The sequence below is a fragment of the Danio aesculapii genome, chromosome 23, assembly GCF_903798145.1.
Source record: "Danio aesculapii chromosome 23, fDanAes4.1, whole genome shotgun sequence".
Lineage (NCBI taxonomy): Eukaryota > Metazoa > Chordata > Actinopteri > Cypriniformes > Danionidae > Danio > Danio aesculapii.
The window spans coordinates 42,328,147-42,348,725 of record NC_079457.1 but is presented as its reverse complement, the minus strand read 5'-3'; the positions used below and the strand labels follow the sequence as shown (position 1 = coordinate 42,348,725).

At 34.0% G+C, this 20,579-nt stretch overlaps 1 protein-coding gene across 2 annotated transcripts in view; it reads right to left on the bottom strand.

Annotated features, from left to right (window-relative positions):
• The window catches only part of pax7b (paired box 7b), an 80,618-nt gene extending 67,571 nt beyond the window's left edge, over positions 1 to 13,047 (bottom strand). The window contains exons 1-4 of one of the 2 annotated variants that reach the window (XM_056449066.1): positions 12,547 to 13,047; positions 11,428 to 11,663; positions 11,039 to 11,183; positions 10,613 to 10,741 (exon numbers count right to left, since the gene is read on the bottom strand). In XM_056449066.1, the coding sequence (XP_056305041.1) occupies positions 10,613 to 10,741; positions 11,039 to 11,183; positions 11,428 to 11,663; positions 12,547 to 12,631 (595 nt within the window). In that variant the 5' untranslated portion in view covers positions 12,632 to 13,047. The remainder of the gene's footprint in view (positions 1 to 10,612; positions 10,742 to 11,038; positions 11,184 to 11,427; positions 11,664 to 12,546) is intronic. The other variant, XM_056449067.1, reaches the window with a different exon arrangement.
• Between the last annotated feature and the right edge of the window lie 7,532 nt (positions 13,048 to 20,579).

Genomic DNA, 20,579 nt, shown 5'->3' with positions numbered 1-20,579 from the left:
CCAAAGTGAAAATAAATAACAATAAAAAGGCATAATCGTCTTTCCAAAAGAAAAGCAGATAAATAATCAGAGATGAAGAAAAGTGATTTGAAATGCACGCATATAGTGCTTCTTAAAGAAGAGTTAAGCTTTTCTTTGAGTCCTCTGTCAAAACGGAGACCCTATAACTCTATAAATGATGCCAACCCAGCAATGGGAGCCATAATAGCTCAATGCTGCAGCCAGAGCAGTTGTTTTAAAATGACAAATCGCAAATCAGCAAATGCAAAAAAAAAAACAAAACAAAAAAAACCTTGCTTTGTATACTGCAGGGTGGGAGAAAAAAAAGTCAAAGTGGAAAGACTAGCCTGAAGAGAAAGTGACAATAGCTGCATAAATAAGCCCATTAGTTAAAAATGTAGGACAAGTGCCCTGTTTGAAGCCGGCATGGGGAGCGGGACAGACTTCTTCACAGCTGCCTGCCCCTCTGCAGCTCTCACACTGCCCCGCACATTCACCATTGAAGTTGGTGGAGAAAATCTGAGCAAATTTCTGATTTGCAACACTCTAGGAACATGTTTATTGTCTTTGTGCGAGTGCAAAACACACATATAAATAAAGCTAATGAAGAATCTTGGGGTGAGGCCGCTAAAGAGCAGAAAATGGGAAATTTTATGGCAATAAGTAGCGTGGGATGATGGTGATTTTTAAGCCATTGGACCATGTTGTACACCACTAATCATAGAACTGTTGCAGATTAGTTAATTACTATTACATTTTTTAGGGGCCGTGCTGCTTTAGTCATAAAAACTGGCCAGAATTCTAAGGGTATTTTTTTACATAATACTAAAATTCATGGTTTAATCAGGGTTAACTTCTAACTTCCACAATAAAAAAAATAAGGATTAAAGAACTTTTGTACTATACTATACTGATTTTTAATCTTGTGTCAAACTTAGATAGACATGCTGTGAACAATCATATACCAGCTCAAGTGTCTACATTATAGCTGAAAACAAGGATTTTTCTGGTTTCCGTCACTAATGAACGGGAAGCTTGTATGTCCAATGCTGCTATCTTAAAGAAGCACAGCTACACTGTAAAACATGTTTGGTTCCACACAATTGGTTTGTGTTGAGACAACATGAAGGAATTAAGTTTACAAATGTAAGTGGATTGAACATAAAACAACTAAGTGCCTCAAAAAAACTCAAGAATTGTGTTATTTTAGCTCATTTTAAATAAGTACAGTAGCTTGAACAAACAGCAAAGGTTATTTTGTGAAGGCAGTCAATTGGCAAAAAAGTTTTTATTATGAATATTATGAAAATTATGAATTATTTCAATGTCATTTTTACAAAAATGCATGTTGATGATGTTGTTGTTTTTTTAAGAAAGTTCGACCCGAAACATTACTATTACTGGGTTGTGATCAAAACTTTCGAGTGAGATTGTTCTTTCTTTTCAATGTTTTTCCTGCTTGTTTTGATTTTATTGTAATAACATGCTCTTTTTGTAAAGTTGCTTTGGAACGATAATAATTGTGAAAAGCACTGAACAAGTAAACTTGAATGTAATTGAATCATTTAAATTAAGCAAGTCGGGTATCCTACAGGTCAAGGATCTAAAAGCTCTTTTTATTACTCTTCGTTGCATAAATATTTTTGAAAACAAATATTTAAACATTTTTTGAGGAAAAGCACTAATTTTTGTTGAAATATAAATGATCAAACTATGGAGATATTCTAACTATAAACAATAATTGGAAATAATAATAAGGAATTTTTAAATTGTGTAATTGTGATTTTATTTGACATATCCAGTAGCTTAGGGCAGAGAGTACTAGAGCTATTCTCTGCTGAAATGTAAATATTTTAATCATGTGTGAGCATTATGCATGTCTTGAGAGTTAACAGTTATTTACTGCAGGATAAAGCCTATTGAACTGCAGTTGGAATGACCCTTTACGCTAAAAAACAAGTTTTAACTCAGATTTGGGGAAAATAATGTCAAACTCAACCATTGGTTTGAAAAATTAATTGAAAATTTTAACTTGATGATTAGGTTAACCCAACATTTCTTAGTGTAGAATTCAAATAATGAAGATAGAAATTGCTTAGAATTTTAAAGTTTGAAATTGTTTTAATTATTTTTATAAGAAACAATATATACAGCATAGAAATTAATTCATGTAACACCTAATTGCCAACCCTGAAAACACTATTTCAAACTACTAAGAAAAGTAAAAGTCAATTTAGTACATTTTTCATATATTTTTCACATACTGGAGCAAAAATCAAGATCTCATAAAACACCCCTGCAGTGAACAATAAATAAATCGATTTTTTTTTTACAAATGTAGAAACTGCTCAACACTAAAACATTTACAACTCATCATAACATGCTAAAATGAAGACAGCAATGACAAAAACAAGAAAATCTCTTGTTTGCACATGCTGTTTTTAGAGCTGGCGACGTGAAAGCCATTCAGAAACAAGTACATCTTCAGCCAAAACTAAATTGCTTTTATTCATGTCTAAACAGAGTCGACTTTGTGGACCAGAGGAGAATGCAATTACACTTCTCGTGCCAGGCAGAAAGCAATGCACGCTCCCTCAACTTTCACTAGCCTCTTTATGAGTCCTCAGTCGGCTAAATAACTCATTATAAACTCAAATTCATGATTTGTTGTTTGTGTAAAGGGACAAGTCCATAATGTGGTTTGAAAATAATATAGTGGACAAGCAGATGGCAAAAAACGAATGCTAGTATAAAACAAAGATAAAATGACGGGGGAAAAAAGTCACTTTCAGTAAAAACTAGTTATCTGGCTTTTTCTTTGCTTTCAACATCTGACTGCCTCAGCAAATGCAAAATAAATGAAAGACAGAATTAGATACTCCCAGTAAGTGTCGTAATGGTCTAAACTGGTTTAAATAAATAAATATCATCTAAGAAAAACAACTTTAAATTATTTTGGAAGGTTTCGATGTCTTTTTCTTCTTCAAGCAGCACTCTATTGCATTAACGTTGAAAAATAAAACACCGCCTGTCTGCATTTTGAAAACTTTAAACCTTTACATGGAAGCCCTGTAAATCCCATTGCCTGCATTAAGACAAAATTCAAACCCTACAAACAGGCAATTTCAAGTCATTCACTTGGAAAATGCTCTGTTTAAAACGCCAAAAGGAGGGTGACTCTTTTCTTTTGCTCTTAGATTACCATATTTCTCTCAGGCTTGTGACACCTGCAGCCCACTGAGGGCGTGCAAAACATAGGACTTTACTTCAAACAGCCCAAAGGCTGTGGGTTTGGGTATTGACTGGGATTGAGCTCGTCCAGCTTGAACCCCTCCTACCGCAGATGTACATTAATGCAGGGAAAATACAAATCTGGGCAGCAGAAAGAAAGGCAGCTCCTTTTAACATGCTGTTGTCTAGCTTGATCGTGTCAGTTTGAGGGAGCCCATTCAAAGGTATTCATGCATCTGCCTTTGAGGAACAATTGCAGCTAGTTTATAAACTGTCTCTTTTGGCTGCCTGAAGGCTTTAGACACCATTGTTTTGCTCCTCTTAATAAACTTTTGGAGGAGTTCATCAACTTGCCTGAATGGGCAACGTAGAGAGGCCAAAGACACAAAATAACAGACGGTTGGCTTTTCCCTTTTCTTTCTCCCTTTTGAAGCGACTGTCTTTAAATCAGGAAAGAAGGCTGTCAGAGCAGAATAATTTTTGGTCAAACAAAAACAGCAAACCGCCGAAGGAACAAAAGTTAATTCACAGAAGAATGGAGGACTTGACTTTTTAAATGAAACTGATAAAGGTGCACCTTGAAACCAAGTGTAAACTCTCCGACATCACATGGTAGATTTGTTCCTACATTAATTAATGAGCTAAATGATAATTAATTGCCTCCATTATGTAAATCTTGATGGGATTTTAGTCAAGACCAGCTTGAACTCAAGCAGTCAACTTTAATTTTAATCAAAAATGTTTACTAGAGAGTGTAAGATAATAAATTAGAGGGTTAGTTCACCCAAAAATGAAAATTGTCATAATTTACTCATCCTTTATATACTCTAAACCTGACTTTCTTTCTGCTGTTGAATACAAAAGAAGATATTTTGAGGAAAGCTATAAACCTGTAACCATTGACTTTTGGTTCCTGCTATGAATGTCAATTGGTTTTCAGTATTCTTCAAAATATCTTTTTTGTGTGTTTAAAAATAGGTTTAAGTAAATAGTAATTAATTTTCCATTTTTGTGTGGACTATACATTCAAGTCAAAATTTCAGGCCTGTTATTATAATTTACATAACAAAAGTGTTTTATTTAGTATTATAAACAACCAGAGATTGTGCCAACAGTCTTAAATAAAGGTTTCAGATATGTTTTCAGTCGTAGGAGAATTTTTCACTTCCCTAAAAAAAATAGAATCGGTACAACTAAATTACAAATTATATTTTGTAAAAAAAAAAAGGAAATGGATATCCACGATAAAGGTCAAAAAAAGAAACTTTATTTTAATGGTGTATATTTCTACTTCCTTTTTTAGACTTTACACCCCGTAGAGCCCATCTCGTTGTCCATTCAATGACCGTATTTATTCGTACACGGACACCTGCAGTGAATAGACACTGCCTGAGCAAATTCTCATTTGCACAAACACATATGTGGACTTAGACATTTCAACATTTGTGCTCAAACCGTTAAAAGATCTATCGCAAAGGGCTACTTTTCCTTTGGTCTGTTTATGAGTGCCCTGAACCACGTTTGGCACTCCTGCTTTGTGGAAGGATTCCCTTTTGTTAGCTGATCAGTCTCCCATTGGGTCTCCAGACAGGATTCTTGGCATTTGTCGGCAAAAATGAAAGCAGGATTAAGGAATGGCTACTGAACACCCCATGGTAAAGGAGTGGGCAGCAATTCCCCCAATTCAAACCCCCCTCTTCCACTTTGGTAACTCCTCTTTTCGTATATTTGTATTCCCAAAGAGGCCATTAAAGCTGGTTTGAAAGCGATACGAACAATAAGATCAAAATCAACAAGTCGAGTCGAATATTGAACGTTTAGTGTTCGCCTGCATATGAGGCAATTAAAGCATAACCTAGACTAGAAATCGCAATTTTCAGACTCAGACTCAACTTTATTATCCTGTTTAGGGAAACTTAAATTACAGCAAGGTGCCGTAACACTGGCGAAGTTTCATGTACACATTAACAAAATATTACCACACAACATACAATACATAATTTTGTAGGTGCATCTCCTTCTCCCCGGACTCATTTGAATGACCTAATGGCCACCATTATAAAATAGTTTCTAGTTCTATTTGTCCTGCAAATAGGAACTCTAAAACGATGTCCTGGTGGCAACAGCTGAAACGCAGAGTATAACGGGTGATACGGGGTGCAAATAGCCTACCTGAGCTCTCTTTAAAACAACAGTATGGTAAATTACCATTGGACCAGTTTGGTTAAAACCGATTATCTTGAGCTGCCACCTTCACAAGGCTATACTCAACCTGTTCTTATTTGACACACTCAGATTAACTAGGCTAAATTTTACAGTCAATGCTGAAATTAAATATTTGCTTTACAACCAGCTGGTATGTAGTCGGGTATTTTATTTATTTTTCGTTTTTGCATTTGCGATAAATCAACGTTTTACAGCTTTATTCCTGATATTTTATTTTAGCCTTACACATGTGATCACACAAGAGTTTGTTTAATTTAATTTAATTGAATGGTTCGCAACCAATCAGCATGTATTTAGCGTCTCTTTGGACTAATAAATGACACTCCTCTTCACTAAGGGCCACTTAGAGTTCCATGCTCTTACACTTATGTAGGCCAACGTATAGCACTAAATCGATGTCGAGTCCAGGGCATCAAAAACACTTTTGTGACATTATAGGAAGCCCTGAGGCCAATACTTTTATTAGTGTCAGCAGGCGTTTTCCCCAGTCGTTTGTTCGTTTTGTTCTTCTGGTCCACCAGGATGCCCCCCTCTCCATAGCACATTGCAAATCTCTAAAAATGACATGCATTTTTGACCATCTAATTGGATGATTTATCAAAACGTCAGAGACTGCAGGTATGCTTTAATTTAAAACTTGCTAATTTCGTTTTTTTTTTTTTTACTTTATTTCTGGCGACAACAAATAGAATCTTCAAATGTATTTAGTGCGAGGAATTATGTGTTTTCTGTTTTATGCAAATGGGAAGTCGTCTTACAGCTGACTTTAACCAACCAACCAACCAAAAAAAGATATTCAAAACCCATTCGCATAGTAATGTGCGCATTGATATAGTCCTTGTCCCACATGGCAAGAAATACTTTAATTAATAGACAGGCCTTCTTGAAAGCAGCACTGGCAGTCTGTAATATGATGAACTCCCATTGTCGTAGTGTCACCACAAATGTTTCCGATAAGAAAAAGCACCCAAGGATCAAAGACTATAAGCCTCTCAATTTCCTCCAGACGCCTCTACTTTTCTGCACCTACTTTCTTTTTTCTTTTCCCCCCTTACTCTCTCCCTTAAACATCTGAAACACACAAAATCCTCTTCATGGCATCTATAGGATCCGCCCCAGGTTAACAGGTCAGCAAAGCTGTTGAAAATAATTGCATATTAATATTCTGTTCAAGGGAACTTGCGTAATCTTTTCACGTTTTCAAAATGATTAACGTCAAATGTCATTCAAGACTGACACGCCATTCAGTCTAATATTTTTGTCGAATTCGATAGAAAATTGCGTAGACATATTTATTCAACAATTCAAAAACAACATTTATTAAACGATAGTCGGAAATAACCTGTCAAATTTCAAACAATTTCACAGAGAGCGGTGGAAAAATGATAGAAGAAAAGCTGTCAAAAGACGCGAGGAAACAGAGAGACACTACTGGATACGACATATTTTTCCGACATTCGATTCGTTCCACGAATTATGGACCTGGATTTGATGCAGCCCTAGTTTTTGTATGAACTTCATCCTGGGTGAACGTTTGGGAAATAATTTCTCTCAGCAAAGTGCAGAACTGAAGATAACTAGCATGTAATTCAGTTACACTGCAAATGTTTCACGAGGAAACGCCAATGACACTAAACAGGCGCCCGGGTGTCATGATCTTTGGATTAGCATATTTCACAGTATAGTCTCGTCATTAGACGATGACCTTGCAAAGAGACTGGTTATACAAACGTTAGGATTGCTCTATTTAATTGCAGCTTGCTACTTACAACGAATATTTTATCATGTTATGGCTATAATTAGTTACAAACACAAATAATCCGCTAGGTCACATTACAACATTGATTAGTGGGAAAAACAATTAAATTCAATATTTAGTAATTGTATGATGCAGCTTTATTTGAACATTTTATTGATCTGAAACGAATAATGTTTAAAACGATGATGATGATGATGATGATTAATATTATTATTATTGTCTACAAATATTATAAATAATAAACAGTATTTTATTGTTGTAAAATCAGTTACTCTTGCAAAATTGCAATGAAATTTATTGGGTAGCAGTGTAGGGGAAAGGGGAGGTTAATCCGAGTTTAATACATTGATGCAGAGCGCAGGACCGCGGCTGTGATGATTGTGTTATCTCTTCCCAACATTTGGGTCTCCCTCAATTTCAGCCCAGCCAAATAGCTGCGAGAAAGTGCAGATGGAGTGACTCTCGATGCCTGAGGAAAAAATATTAATAGCTAAATAACTTCCCCATACTTTCACTAAATCTCTCCTCTCTCTGTCTCCCTCTCTCTCTCTCTCCATTCCAGATGGATTTGTTTGAAGTGGTCTCCCGACTCATCCTATGGTCTCTTTTCTTCAAACGAGGCTTATTTCAAAGTCTCATATATACAGTATAACATTCGTTTTTCTACAAATATCTGGGAACTACCCGCGTGCCAACACTTTTCATTCTCTCGATGTAATTGATCTTTTGAAGCATTCTCCAAACTGATACCGCCAAAGGCACATTGGAAAATTGCACTTCACTTCGTTCAATTATTTTCTTTTATTATATATTTATTTCTGTTCTCAAACGATTGGTAACTAAACATGTTGGTTGAATATAGCCTAAGTAGTGCCACCCATGGGGTCTTGCTGAGTCATCTATTTAATAATCTGGCATACTAATCTGCCACTATAAGGTAAGAAATTTATTTAATCCACCTATTTGTTTAAACGATTTTTGCTCTTGTTTAGTTCGATCTTGTACCCCAATTGGTGTCAAATGAGGAAATCAGTCAATCTGTATTAATTCACCGACATTGTTTTCTCTGGGTCAGACAAGGTTTTATTGGTCTAGTAAAGCACTTGTGGTGGTGCACGCGACACCCATGCTAATAAACACCTTAGGAAGGCGGGCAACGAATGCCAGAGAATTATAATAAAAAGAGATGCACGACAAAGAAGGTAAGTGTTATTAAATAGTTAGACATGTATGCCTTAGCTTTCAGATGTCAAGAAATAGCCAAACTTGTGTTTTAAATAGACATGATTATGACAAATAGTTGCGTTTTGCCTTGGTTTTAAAGCTACAATTCAATTCCCTTTGTTCAATAATTTCACACCCATAGAAATATATAAAACTGCTCAATTTGTCCACAAATCGTGTGCTTGGGGTCTCCTTCATTTGCCCTGTGTTTGTGCGTCAAATCAACTGAAATAGACCACGAAAATACAATAAAACAATATTATCAAATAATATACGAACAACTGTGGGGAAATTGTAAAATCTCATGAAGTTGTGCCGAAGGCTAGCCAGTGAAGATGAAAGCGAAGAGAAAGAAAAGGCTCAATTTAATCTGGTTTAAAACCTTTCAAAATAACGTTGTGCTGGGAACTCAGAGAGTGAGAGCTGATTGGGGATAAATAAGTTTCTTACTATGCCTGTGAGCTATTACACCCATCACCAAACACAGCGGCTTGTTCAAAAGACACGTTTTCATTACGAACTCTAATAAGTCTTAACATTATTAAATGCCAGTTGGATGATCAAGTGAAACAAGCCCCGAGAAAAACCATTTTAAGTCTTGAAAAAGATTGCATTTTAGCCCCATCTCGTTTTCATGACATCGTGAAGCTAAAATGAAAAAATACGCGTCACAAAATATAAAACAAATGTGGAATCAAATGAATTTGGAAATGTAAATAAACATTGCTGGTATTAACTCAAATTATTCACGAAATCTGTAAGAGATGCATGCATTTATCATTTAAAAAGTATTAACTTTGTTAATTCTAAGTGTATGAGCAATAAAAGAAATTCCTAATGACGGACTGTCACTTGCTTAATCAAATAGCTGTGACTCCTGCTCTCAACAGTGGCTTTTAGGGCTTCGCGTTTGCGCGGGCATGCACACAAATACACAAACATTATAGCAACACAATTTTTTAAGATCACAGAAATGTCTTAAAATGATTCAAAATAGTGCTAAATGTACGCACCCTCCGAATAAAGACAAGCTCTTCGCCACATTTCAAAACTGAAAATATTCCAGTTGTTGTTCCATGCGCCCGTATAAAACATTTATCATATATCCAATGCAAATATAAACCGACAAATAACCTGTTAAAATAGCAAAAGCGTAAAGACGAACCGATCACTCCCTTCCTCCAAAGCACCTATCTAAACGTCAGCTAGGAAACACAATAGTGATTGCAAAAAGAGCAGTGGGCATTTCCAAACAAGAATAAAACATTTTGCACCCTCCAAATCTCATTCTATTCCAACAGACGATTCCATAATATTACAAAACTATCTACCAGCAGGGTGTATTGAATAATTCATCTCTCCATAGTTCCCCTCTTGGCCTTTTGTTAAAAGTTTTTCCCCCTTTACGGACTTTTGAATATGAAAAGAAGCGTTCATTCCTTCTTTCGAAGCCTTGCTTTTAGGCTTTGCTTTGTAGCAGATTCCTCGCTCTAAAAGAGCCTCACTGAAGCAGAGATTTGAAGTTCATCTTCAAGTGGAAAAAGACTGTCATGAAAACGTTTTGTAGTAGGTTATTGCTTAAACTATACAAACAATTCGATAGTTGTCTTTTTGAGTACCATTATCAGTCGAAATAGGCTTAAACACAATCTGGACACAAAATAGTTAAATTTATGTAGGCTACAAACAGATAAAAATCGAAATAAATCTAAATTACATAAAAAAAATATATAGCAGTGCTGTTATTCCCTGCCAGATGGAAGGGTCTGTTAACGTGCGAATAAGCGTGCCAAATTATCGCGAGAACCAGCGGGCAATCTTGAACTTATGGTCTGTAATTGATATTGATTGCCACATCGGTCATCTGTCAGTTACCGTTTTCAAGGGACCGTTTACTCAGCGTCAAATGAATCTGTTGTACAAATAGATCAAAGCCTAAATACCATCCGTCAGAGCCAATATAAATACACACTAAATCAAATGCCTAAATGACAGTTGAACAAGCAGAGAAATCGCATGCGATTGATGCTGAGCAAAGACACAAAAAGCACACACCAATTTAATGTACCAATTTAAAGACTTAACAGATAAATAAAGTGTTGCGCAATCATTATTTACTAAAGAAGCTATTTAATTTTTCCCCCATCCAATTGTGAAAATAATTTAGCCTACCTTTGTCTCCCAGTATGCCGTCAATACTGTGTTTCGTTTTTTTCTCTCCAGTGTCATCTTTTTTGTCACAATCATCCTCGTCGTCTTTTTTGCCGAAACGCGCACGAAGAACCCGGCTGATAGAACTTACTGATGGGATAAAAAAAGGAAATACAATGAACAAAATAAAATAATAATACTCATAACCATAACAGATACATGCAAAATAAATACATCACCTATGTTTTTTTGCAATTAATAAAGCCTTTAAAAATTAATTTAAATAGAATTTTTAGTAAATAGCCTAATAAAATAATACGATGTCATTTTATTTGGGTCATTTTATTTTCAATTCCGCTTCCTTAATTGTGTACAAAATGATCGTGACAGAAATTAAACTGCAGATCTGACATGTGATGTGGACATGATAAAAAAGGGGCTGCTTACCAGATGAGGCCTCACCTGAGGGAACTGTACTTCTGTCACACACCCCGTCCTTCAACAGTTTGTCCCGGATCTCCCAACTAAACATGCCGGGATTCTCGCGCTTGTATTCCTCAATTCGTTTTTCCACGTCAGGTGTTGCCACCTGCTTTTGTATTTGATTAAAAATGCGAACATAAAGGGAAACAGAAAACAAATATGGGCGAAGAGGGGGGAAAGACAGAAAAAAACAAATGTTAGCACCAATTTTATATTTATGCACTTAGTGTAAATAGTTTTCATTTCCTTCAAATAGTTGAATGGACGTCTCATTAAAACTAGTTTTAAAAGACTACAAATTACAGCATGTAAAAAGCTATTAATAACAACAACAACAACAGTAAAACACTTACTCTGGGTTTACTTCCTCCTATTGCTCCAGGACGGATTGAGCCAGTTTCTTGATATCGGCAAAGGATTTTGGACACGCAGCCGTGTGAAACGCGAAGCTGTCTTGAGATCACGCAGGGACGGATGCCGTGGTGAGCCATTTCAACTATTTTGTGGCGGATATGATTTGGCAAAGGCCTGCCATTAATGAATACACCGCCAAGCTGATTCACTCGACCTTGGCCCAGAGGTGTTGAAACTGCAGTAGAGAAATGGGAATTAAATCTAACTTTGGCCAATGCTAGCATTTAAATTTCAGACTTCAATTTTACACTCATAAATAATAATTACTATTTAAATGTAGGATTAATAAAAAAATATATAGTATTTAATAGGTATAACAAATGGAAAAACAATTAAATACAATTGAATGGAATCATAGACCTACTTTTTGTGTGTTTGTAACAGAATACAAAAAATAATAATGGGATATTTTTATTTAAAACAAAATGATATAATTTAAAACAAAAAAGTATGATATACATCAAACTTTAAGATTTTGTCGTTCAACATTCTCATCCATACTGAGATACTAAAATAATTATGCTGTCAATGAATGAACTAAAATTCACAAAAGAATTCTGTTAAATTTACATTAAAATAAATTCTTCAGTGGACTTCTCGACCTGGATGCATTATCCGTCCTGTTGTTTAAATATTAGTATGATCCTTTGTGCATTCTGGATTCACTTCATCACTAGATCACTTCAACAAAACCTACACTGACAGGCAGGCTTAGTATTTATCAGGCAGGACGTTTTTTTTTTAACTACTTATACACTAACCTAATGGCCTTATAAAAATGTTTTTTTTTTTTCGGTTGCAAGGAATATATGCACACGCTTTCTGAACAAAACACAAAATGCAACAAAGCCACAAAAATCTAAACAAGTATACAATTATAATTGAACTTTCAGACGCGAAAACTAAATTTTGGACTTCTGTTTAAAGCAACTTGGAATACTCGCTTCTTAAAAACAGGCCTAATTAAAATCGTTTTGGGTTCAAATGTTTTTAGACCTGATATAATTTAGAACAATAAATTACAACAAAACAAAGCACCCTACACCTGTCCAACTAACCTTCCAAAGGGAATCCGGTGCGGGGATAGTTCTGTCCTGGAGCCGGTCGCATCATTCGCGGTACTGTTCCCGGTAAAGATGACATTCTACTTTAATAAATGATGAGGCACAATTAGGCTGATGTTTAAACTGAGAAAGCAAGTCCAGACTTGTTGATAAATGTTTCCTTAATGACTAAAAATAAACTTAAGTCCAATTCACCAAAAAAAAAGGAAAATAAAAAATTGTTATCCAGCCAGACTATCGCGGGATGTGAAACCTCCAAAAAATCAAACACAGATAAACTGTCGTTTCGTGCGGAGGGGGTCATGAGCAAAATAACTACCGCAAGAACAAGATGCAGCGCGCGCCAGGGAGGGGGTACTCCAAACGCTCTCGAGTGAACAAAGGTTACTTAATTCTTTGCAGTGTTTTCTTAAAAGGTCTGATAGTTTTGGATGACAAAGTCTGCTTAGGGGTTGGGAGTAGTTGAAGTGGATAACTTTAACGCGCGGTGTAGGAGGGGTGGCGCGCGCGCCGATAGGCTCTCGCAGTCTTCTTTTATTCATGTGGGCATGGAGGGGAACGAGCAAGTTTTTTTCGACCAATCACAAAAAGCAGAGGGTAAGACCAACACGCACGCACACGCGGTGTGCCTTGCTTTTTATTCACACCATCAGACCTTAAAGCACAAAATAATGCAAACGGTTGATTGATCGATTTTTATTTACCTGGCATTGGCAATGCCTAAATGTAATACAAGCTAGCAAACTTCACTTCTTTATATAATTATAAAATAATTACAAATCTATATGTGTTTTGTTCATAGCCTCTTAGTGTACAACTATAGCATTGGCCTTGTATTTCACACAACACAATTGTGAAACTCAAATAGATGTTTGAGGAACAAAAGAAGGCGCAGAGGTTCGTGTACCAGTCCGTCAATTAAAACACATTTTGTGATTGTGCTAATTAATTCTTCTGTTAGACAACAGCATTTTAATTAAAATACAGATAAGCTCAATGTTATCTACAGAGTTGGTTTAGTAAATAACCAAAAACCTAAATTAAATGATTACTCAACATAATTTAAATGCCAAGATTAACAACATTATAAATCAAAATAAAATAAGATTTTTTAAAATGTTCGGCTGATTAACAGCAGACACGCCTAAAATAATTTTCATTAAAATATATATGAAAACGTTACAATGCTTGACACCAGCATTGTATTTACATCCAAATGTTAAAGTATAAAATATAAAGTGTAAACTGAAACAATTCAGGTGATGCATAACAAATTCATCGTCTGTCAGCACAGATTGACTGTCCAAATCCCAATCTACTGCATTTATGTATAAATTAGGGAGATGATTAACCATTGCCAAAACTATGATTGGCAGCAAACATCAAACACTGGAATCCAACTTAAGACCAGACAGGCAGTAATGACTTGAAAGCTGCGCTTTGTTGTTAACAATGGCATCGTTAATTTGTGTGCATTGCTGGTTAATATATACTTCCACATGACTAAGCATGTCACTTCCCAAGGGACCAGTAGCTCGAATGCCTTTGTGGTCTCAAACAGACGTCGGGGTGAAGCAAGGAACAACTGCTGGTGCCACGAGTTTTTGGGGCTACTCGGGCAGACTTCACCAAATGCGACTATAAAGACTAAGAAAATGCATTTAAGAGGTAGAAAACGTATCTCCTCCGTTTTTTAAATTAACTACTCTAGGAGAGTGGGAGATAATAATCACTTCAATTTTCACATCGCTCCCACCGACATGTTTTTCAGTTTATTTTAAAAAACAATTATAAAAAAGAGAAATGCGTAAATTTTTAAATTCGTTCAACAATATTGAAAACTGATTTTCGTAAATCATTGACAGTACTGTATTAAATAACAATATAATACAAACCTAGACTACAAATGATTTTTATCCTCAATTTTGTTGCTCGTGCGTCCAATAAACGATATAAAAAAATACAACTAAAAGCAAAATATTTCCTAAAGACCTTTCTTTGACTTGTTTCTCCAGAATCAGAGCTGTAGACCAAACGATTTCCTTAGAGTGACCGGAGTGAAATAATTCATAATGAATAAATAAAAGATTATGCTGATGAATATTACTACATGCGAACACAATCCAAAACTTTATTAAAATTAACAACAACAAAAAAGAATTAGATTAAAATAAAATGGATGATCATTTGATTAAAATAGAAAATCTAATAAATAAAAATAAAATACGTATATAAAATAAAACTGTACATTAATGAGTAGAAAACTAATGTAATAATGTAAATTAACTGAAACAATTTTATACCCATTTATAATATTGATTATTTAATTCAAACTATTGGCGCTTTATAATAAAATAAACTATACACGTCTTTTACATTTAGGGTGAACCTCAACTAAAACGTATGCAAATATGTAGGCTACATGTGAAGATTAACGTGACAGTTTAGTCAAATGTAAAAACGACATACAGGTGTTCGTCATGTTAATGAAATAAATTAAGACTAGCCACTAGATGGCAATGAAGAACCAAAAGTGTAATCCCTTCACTCTATGTCCTATGACATCCAACAAACACAGTCAAAGCGAAAAGTGAAAACCTGTGGCTTTATAGCATACACAAGCTGAGATATCTGTAATGGTAGTATGATTTTTACTTGTAATGTGGCACCTTTACACTTTTAATGTGAATTAAATTAGTTATAAATTATTATTATATAACCATATCATATTATTTCTCATATAGAAGAAGAGCAAGAAAAGTGAAAGTGCAGAGCTGTATATCTAAAGCATGAAAACAAGAGAAAGAGAGAGAGAAAGAGTGAGCGAGCAGGTGCACAGATCACACAAAGCCCAGCAGACTAAGGTTGAGTTCCACATGACACTTTCAGCATCGGCCAGAAAAACATTGCAGCTGGAAGCGTTTAAGGGTGTTAAATCACCGGCTTGGTAATGGCATTTTGTCCTCATACATCACTGAGAGCAAAGAATGTCTGTAAGGTAGACCAGTCTTTCTCACAGGCATTCCTAACCACTGCAAATGCAGCCTTTACAGGTAGTCAGAAATGGGAAGCATAATTAGTTAAAGGTATTACACACTCTGGTCCAGTAATGTGTTTTCTATGAATGTGCAAGACTGATTCATCCACTATAGGGAAATAGTAACCCTTATGAAAATTAACTATGGTTTTATTTTGGCAAAAGTGTAAAAGTGGAATGTAGCAAAAAAAAAGGTTGTTACATTGCTTGCTATTTGTATAACAACAGCTTTATTACCATGGTTAAACTGGTTACTGCAGCAAAAGCATGATTTTTCTACAGTAACCATGTTGTTGTTGTTGTTGTTGTTGTTTGTGTGTGTGTGTGTGTGTGTGTGTGTGTGTGTGTGTGTGTGTGTGTGTGTGGTTGTGTGCGTGTATACATATAGTTTTTTTCAACACATTTCTAAACGTAATAGTTTTAATAACTCATTTCTAATAACTGATTTATTTTATCTTTGCCATGATGACAGTAAATAATTTTTCACTAGATATTTTTCAAGACACTTCTATACAGATTTAAGTGTCATTTAAAGGCTTAACTTGGTTAATTAGGTTAACTAGGCAGGATAGGGTAATTAGGCAAGTTATTGTATAATGATGGTTTGCTCTAGAGACTATCGAAAAAATATATAGAGCTTAAAGAGGCTAATAAAATTGACCTTAAAATACATTTAAAAAAATTAAAACTGCTTTTATTCTAGCCAAAATAAAACAAATAAGACTTTCTCTAGAAGAAAAAATATTATCAGACATACTGTGAAACTTTCCTTGCTCTGTTAAATATCATTTGGGAAATATTCAAAATGAAAAAATAATAAATTCAAAGGGGGGCTAATAGTTCTGACTTCAACTGTATGTATATATATATATATATATATATATATATATATATATATATATATATATATATATATATATATATATATATATATATATATATATAAACAGTTTCATAAAATATTGTTTTAATATAATGCCCTATGTTTTTTTTATCTTTAGCTGCGCATTAATATTGTTTTCCTGTAGTTGGAATTAAATGACACTAGAACTACATTTACACATGCCTTGGCCACACATAAAGGGATAGTTCCCCAAAACTGAAAATTCTGTCATCATTTAATCACTCTTTACTTGTAATAAAAACTCGTTGTAATTTCTTTCTTAAGTTGAACAGAAAATATGTTTTTTTAGAAAAATGTTGGAAACCTGTAGCCAATGACTTCCATAGTAAACAGTTGTTTTTTTCTACCCGAATCAGTGGTTACAAGTTTGTAACATATTTCAGAATATCTTCTTTTGTGTCCAAAATGGGAAAACTCAAAGGTATTGAATCACCGGAGGTGTAAATTCTTTAAAGGTGTAGATTCAGCAATTATGCATTAAACTGATCAAAAGTGATAAAATAATAATAAAAAACAGAAACCATCTCTAATAATTCTTTAATGCATTAGTTTGTAGTCAATAGAGGCCATAGCTCCTTTTTGTCCTTAAACTTAGTTTTAGTGCTATAGTTTCACTATAAGTACATGTTTCTTATGGCTAAATATGTATTATACATTTAATTCTTCCAAAAATCTATATATTTTTGTTTTTAGTTTAACTGGCTGTTCACAGTATTTTCTACATAATGGATAGCTTTGATAAAAGAGATTCAAAATCCCCTCAGTAAATTTTTTGCTGTTGACTATTACGTAAAAAACAAAAATCTGAACCCGCACGACCGCATCCAGTGTTGATTACAGAAAAAACTGCAATACAAAAATTCTTAATCAGCTGCACTGAAAAAAGTGTTGCATGCAAAACTGTTGCAAACAATTTATTTGTTGAATTTAAACAAACAAATTAAAGTAAGCAATGTTCAACTTAATTTGTTTGTTTAAATTCAGCCCAAATAAATTGTTTACAACCACTTAACGTAAACAAATTGAGTAAATCCAAGGAATCATCTTTGAATCATTTTTTTCAGTGTGGATTAGTATAGTGACAACAACAGCAAGTATTTCATTCCTTTACTCTATTCACCTGCAATGGCTTGCCTTAAAGCTGTCGCCTATTTTAACACATACCACTTCTGCTGAGAATCTCTTGCACATACAGTTTACAATCACAATAAAAAAAATATAGAAATTTTTTAAGTTTGATAGAATAAAAAAAAAGATATCTTATTCTCTGTCCTCTTATCATTTACTCAGATGTAAAATGCACCATGAAGGCTCTCGGGTTTCCTCCATAAGCCAAGCATGTGATTTTGTCAAGGAGCACCCAACCACTGCACTGTGAACCCTTGTGTCCCGTCTCCGGCAGGACACCTCCCTAAGCTGAGCTCTTTCATGTTTGTGAAGTCTGATGGCGGGACGTGTGTGAGCGTGAAGAGGTCACGACCAGGAAGGTCAGGCTGCATGGGGTGTTTCTTTCTCCCTTAAACCTCAATACACAGAGACTATTAACTCCTCACTATAAACAAACCAGGGGTCACGGGCTGGCAGATCGAAGAAACTGAGCTGATTTTGGGATCATTTTTTGTCATTCATAACCTGATAAGGGCTTGTGACAGATGCTAGATATTGTTATTTGTTTGAGTTTTGAAGGAAAAAAATCTGACACTATATGCATCTATGTATACATGTATAGTAAAAATGTGTAGCGGTCAAAATTTTTTGAAGGTCAAAATAAATTTTACACACACACACACACACACACAAGCTTTTTTCTGTGCACTGAAGTTTTTTTTATTGATTCATTTATTAATTTTTACTAATTATAATTAGTTTAATGTTATAAAGTATACAGTAAAAGAGGACAGTTGGTTTACTCAATATTCACATTAGACAAACTGAAAAAAAATAATAAATAAAAAAATTCAAGTAGCATGAAAGTATTCATATTTATCCAATAAAGAAGCACATTTCTTATTATCAATTAGTCTAAGTGAATTAATTAAATTTCTATTTCACACAAGTCTATAAAAATGGAATTTTTTAAAGTTTGTGAATAAAAATTACCCAGCAAGTATAAGACAGTTCACAGTAGCTTCTAACAACTTTTGGTTTTCAAAATATCAAATAACACCCTAAGGTGCAAATTACAACTCATATTAACCTTGGAAAAGCACTATGAACTAAAATCATTCCAAAACAACGATGATATACATTGCATGGAAAAAAAACATGTCTTAATGCTCGCTTTTATAAAAGGTGCAAATAGGAGTAACATTACAATATTTGGACAAGAGTGCATTACATGGGTAAATATTGTGCAAGATTTTAAAGGGCACCTTTTTATTTTATTAGGAATACAAAACTTTTATTAGCCATGTTTTCCTCCAGTGAATGTTTACAATTATAGAACCCCCAAAAACTTTCCTCTTGGAGTAATTGTGTTTTGTGACTGGGACACTTGACATACACACACAAAAGCTGTCCTCACACAAGATCAGGTGTTTTTCAATGCATATTTTGGTTTTGGGACAACTTAGATGAAAGGTTTTGATCCACGTCAAATGCTGACAATTTTTAATTGGCAAGAAACACATCAAATTTCACACTGTAAAAAAATGATGACAAAAAGTCACAGCAACAAAAAAAAGTTACGTTAATCAGGGTTCAAATAAATTTTTGTAGCAATTCAAATTTCAACAAATAAAACAGTCAGATTGACTGATTTAAGTTGAGATAACTAGAAAAGTTAATTTGAGTAAACTGAACATCAAATACCAACAGCTAGCACTCTGCAACTCTCACATGGTCGCCCACTGAAGCTAAGCACGGCTGCAAAAACAAACCTTGATTGAGGGATGTGGGCTGAATATATACAAAACCAAATATATCACACCAAATTTGCCATGAGTCATTTCCTAATTTATTCGCAAATATTTAAAAAGAAAATGTTGCTTTAAATCATATTAACTAATGCAGTATATATATATATATATATATATATATATATATATATATATATATATATATATATATATATATATATATATATATATATATATATATATATATATATATATATTATACTGATTACAGTAAAAACATAAACAATCACATTTATAACACAATGGAGTTCAATGCTGAAAACACTAGTCAACCTGCTCCTGCCTTTAATTGCCATGATTTGCTTGCCGATGTCTTGTCCATTGCTTTTTGTCAAATGACAGCTTTTACATTTTTAAAAGTCTGATTCATTTACAACATTTAAGTGAAACGTTTCATTTCACCTGACTTTTTTGTAGTTCAGCAATAAAACAAAGAAACAAAGAGTTACGTTATGTTACATTTAGTCTACATCATTTAATTTAAAAAAAAAAACCATTTCAAATGTATAGCTTTCAACTTAAAAGTCTTTTTGCGAATGTAATGGACTATTACTACAGAAAGGAATGAAAAACTGTTCTAACTGGTAGTTTTTGCTTGTAACAAGAGCAGAATCCGTTTTATTGCCAACCATTTTCATAAGGTTCCACAAAGAGCCTTGCTTTTATTATTATTAATAATAATAATAATATTATTAAAGTAGTAGTCATAATAATAATTATAGTTTTATAGTATTATAATAATAATAAAAATAATAATAATAATAATAATAATATTTATTATTATTATTATTATTATTATTATTATTATTATTATTATTATTGTTAATATTATTATTATATTGTTTATTAATGTTGATTTTACCACTCTATCTGTCTGGGCTTATAATTTCTTGTAACATCAATGGGTTTTACATTCCCAAAAAAATTGAAAAGCAAGTTGAGTCAGTAAGATTATTAATGAATGATGATTTGCACTGAACATGAATAAATACAAGTAAAACACAAAACAGAAACAGAAAACAAATGTAATGAAGCGCAAGATCAAGTGAACCAAATTCTCAATCCTGTGTTATGGTGCAATTAAATGACTGTCACTTTTTCTCTGTGGTTGAGTTTGCAGGATATCAGCATCTGAAATACACAGTTGAGTTTAGAGTTACAGTCTGTC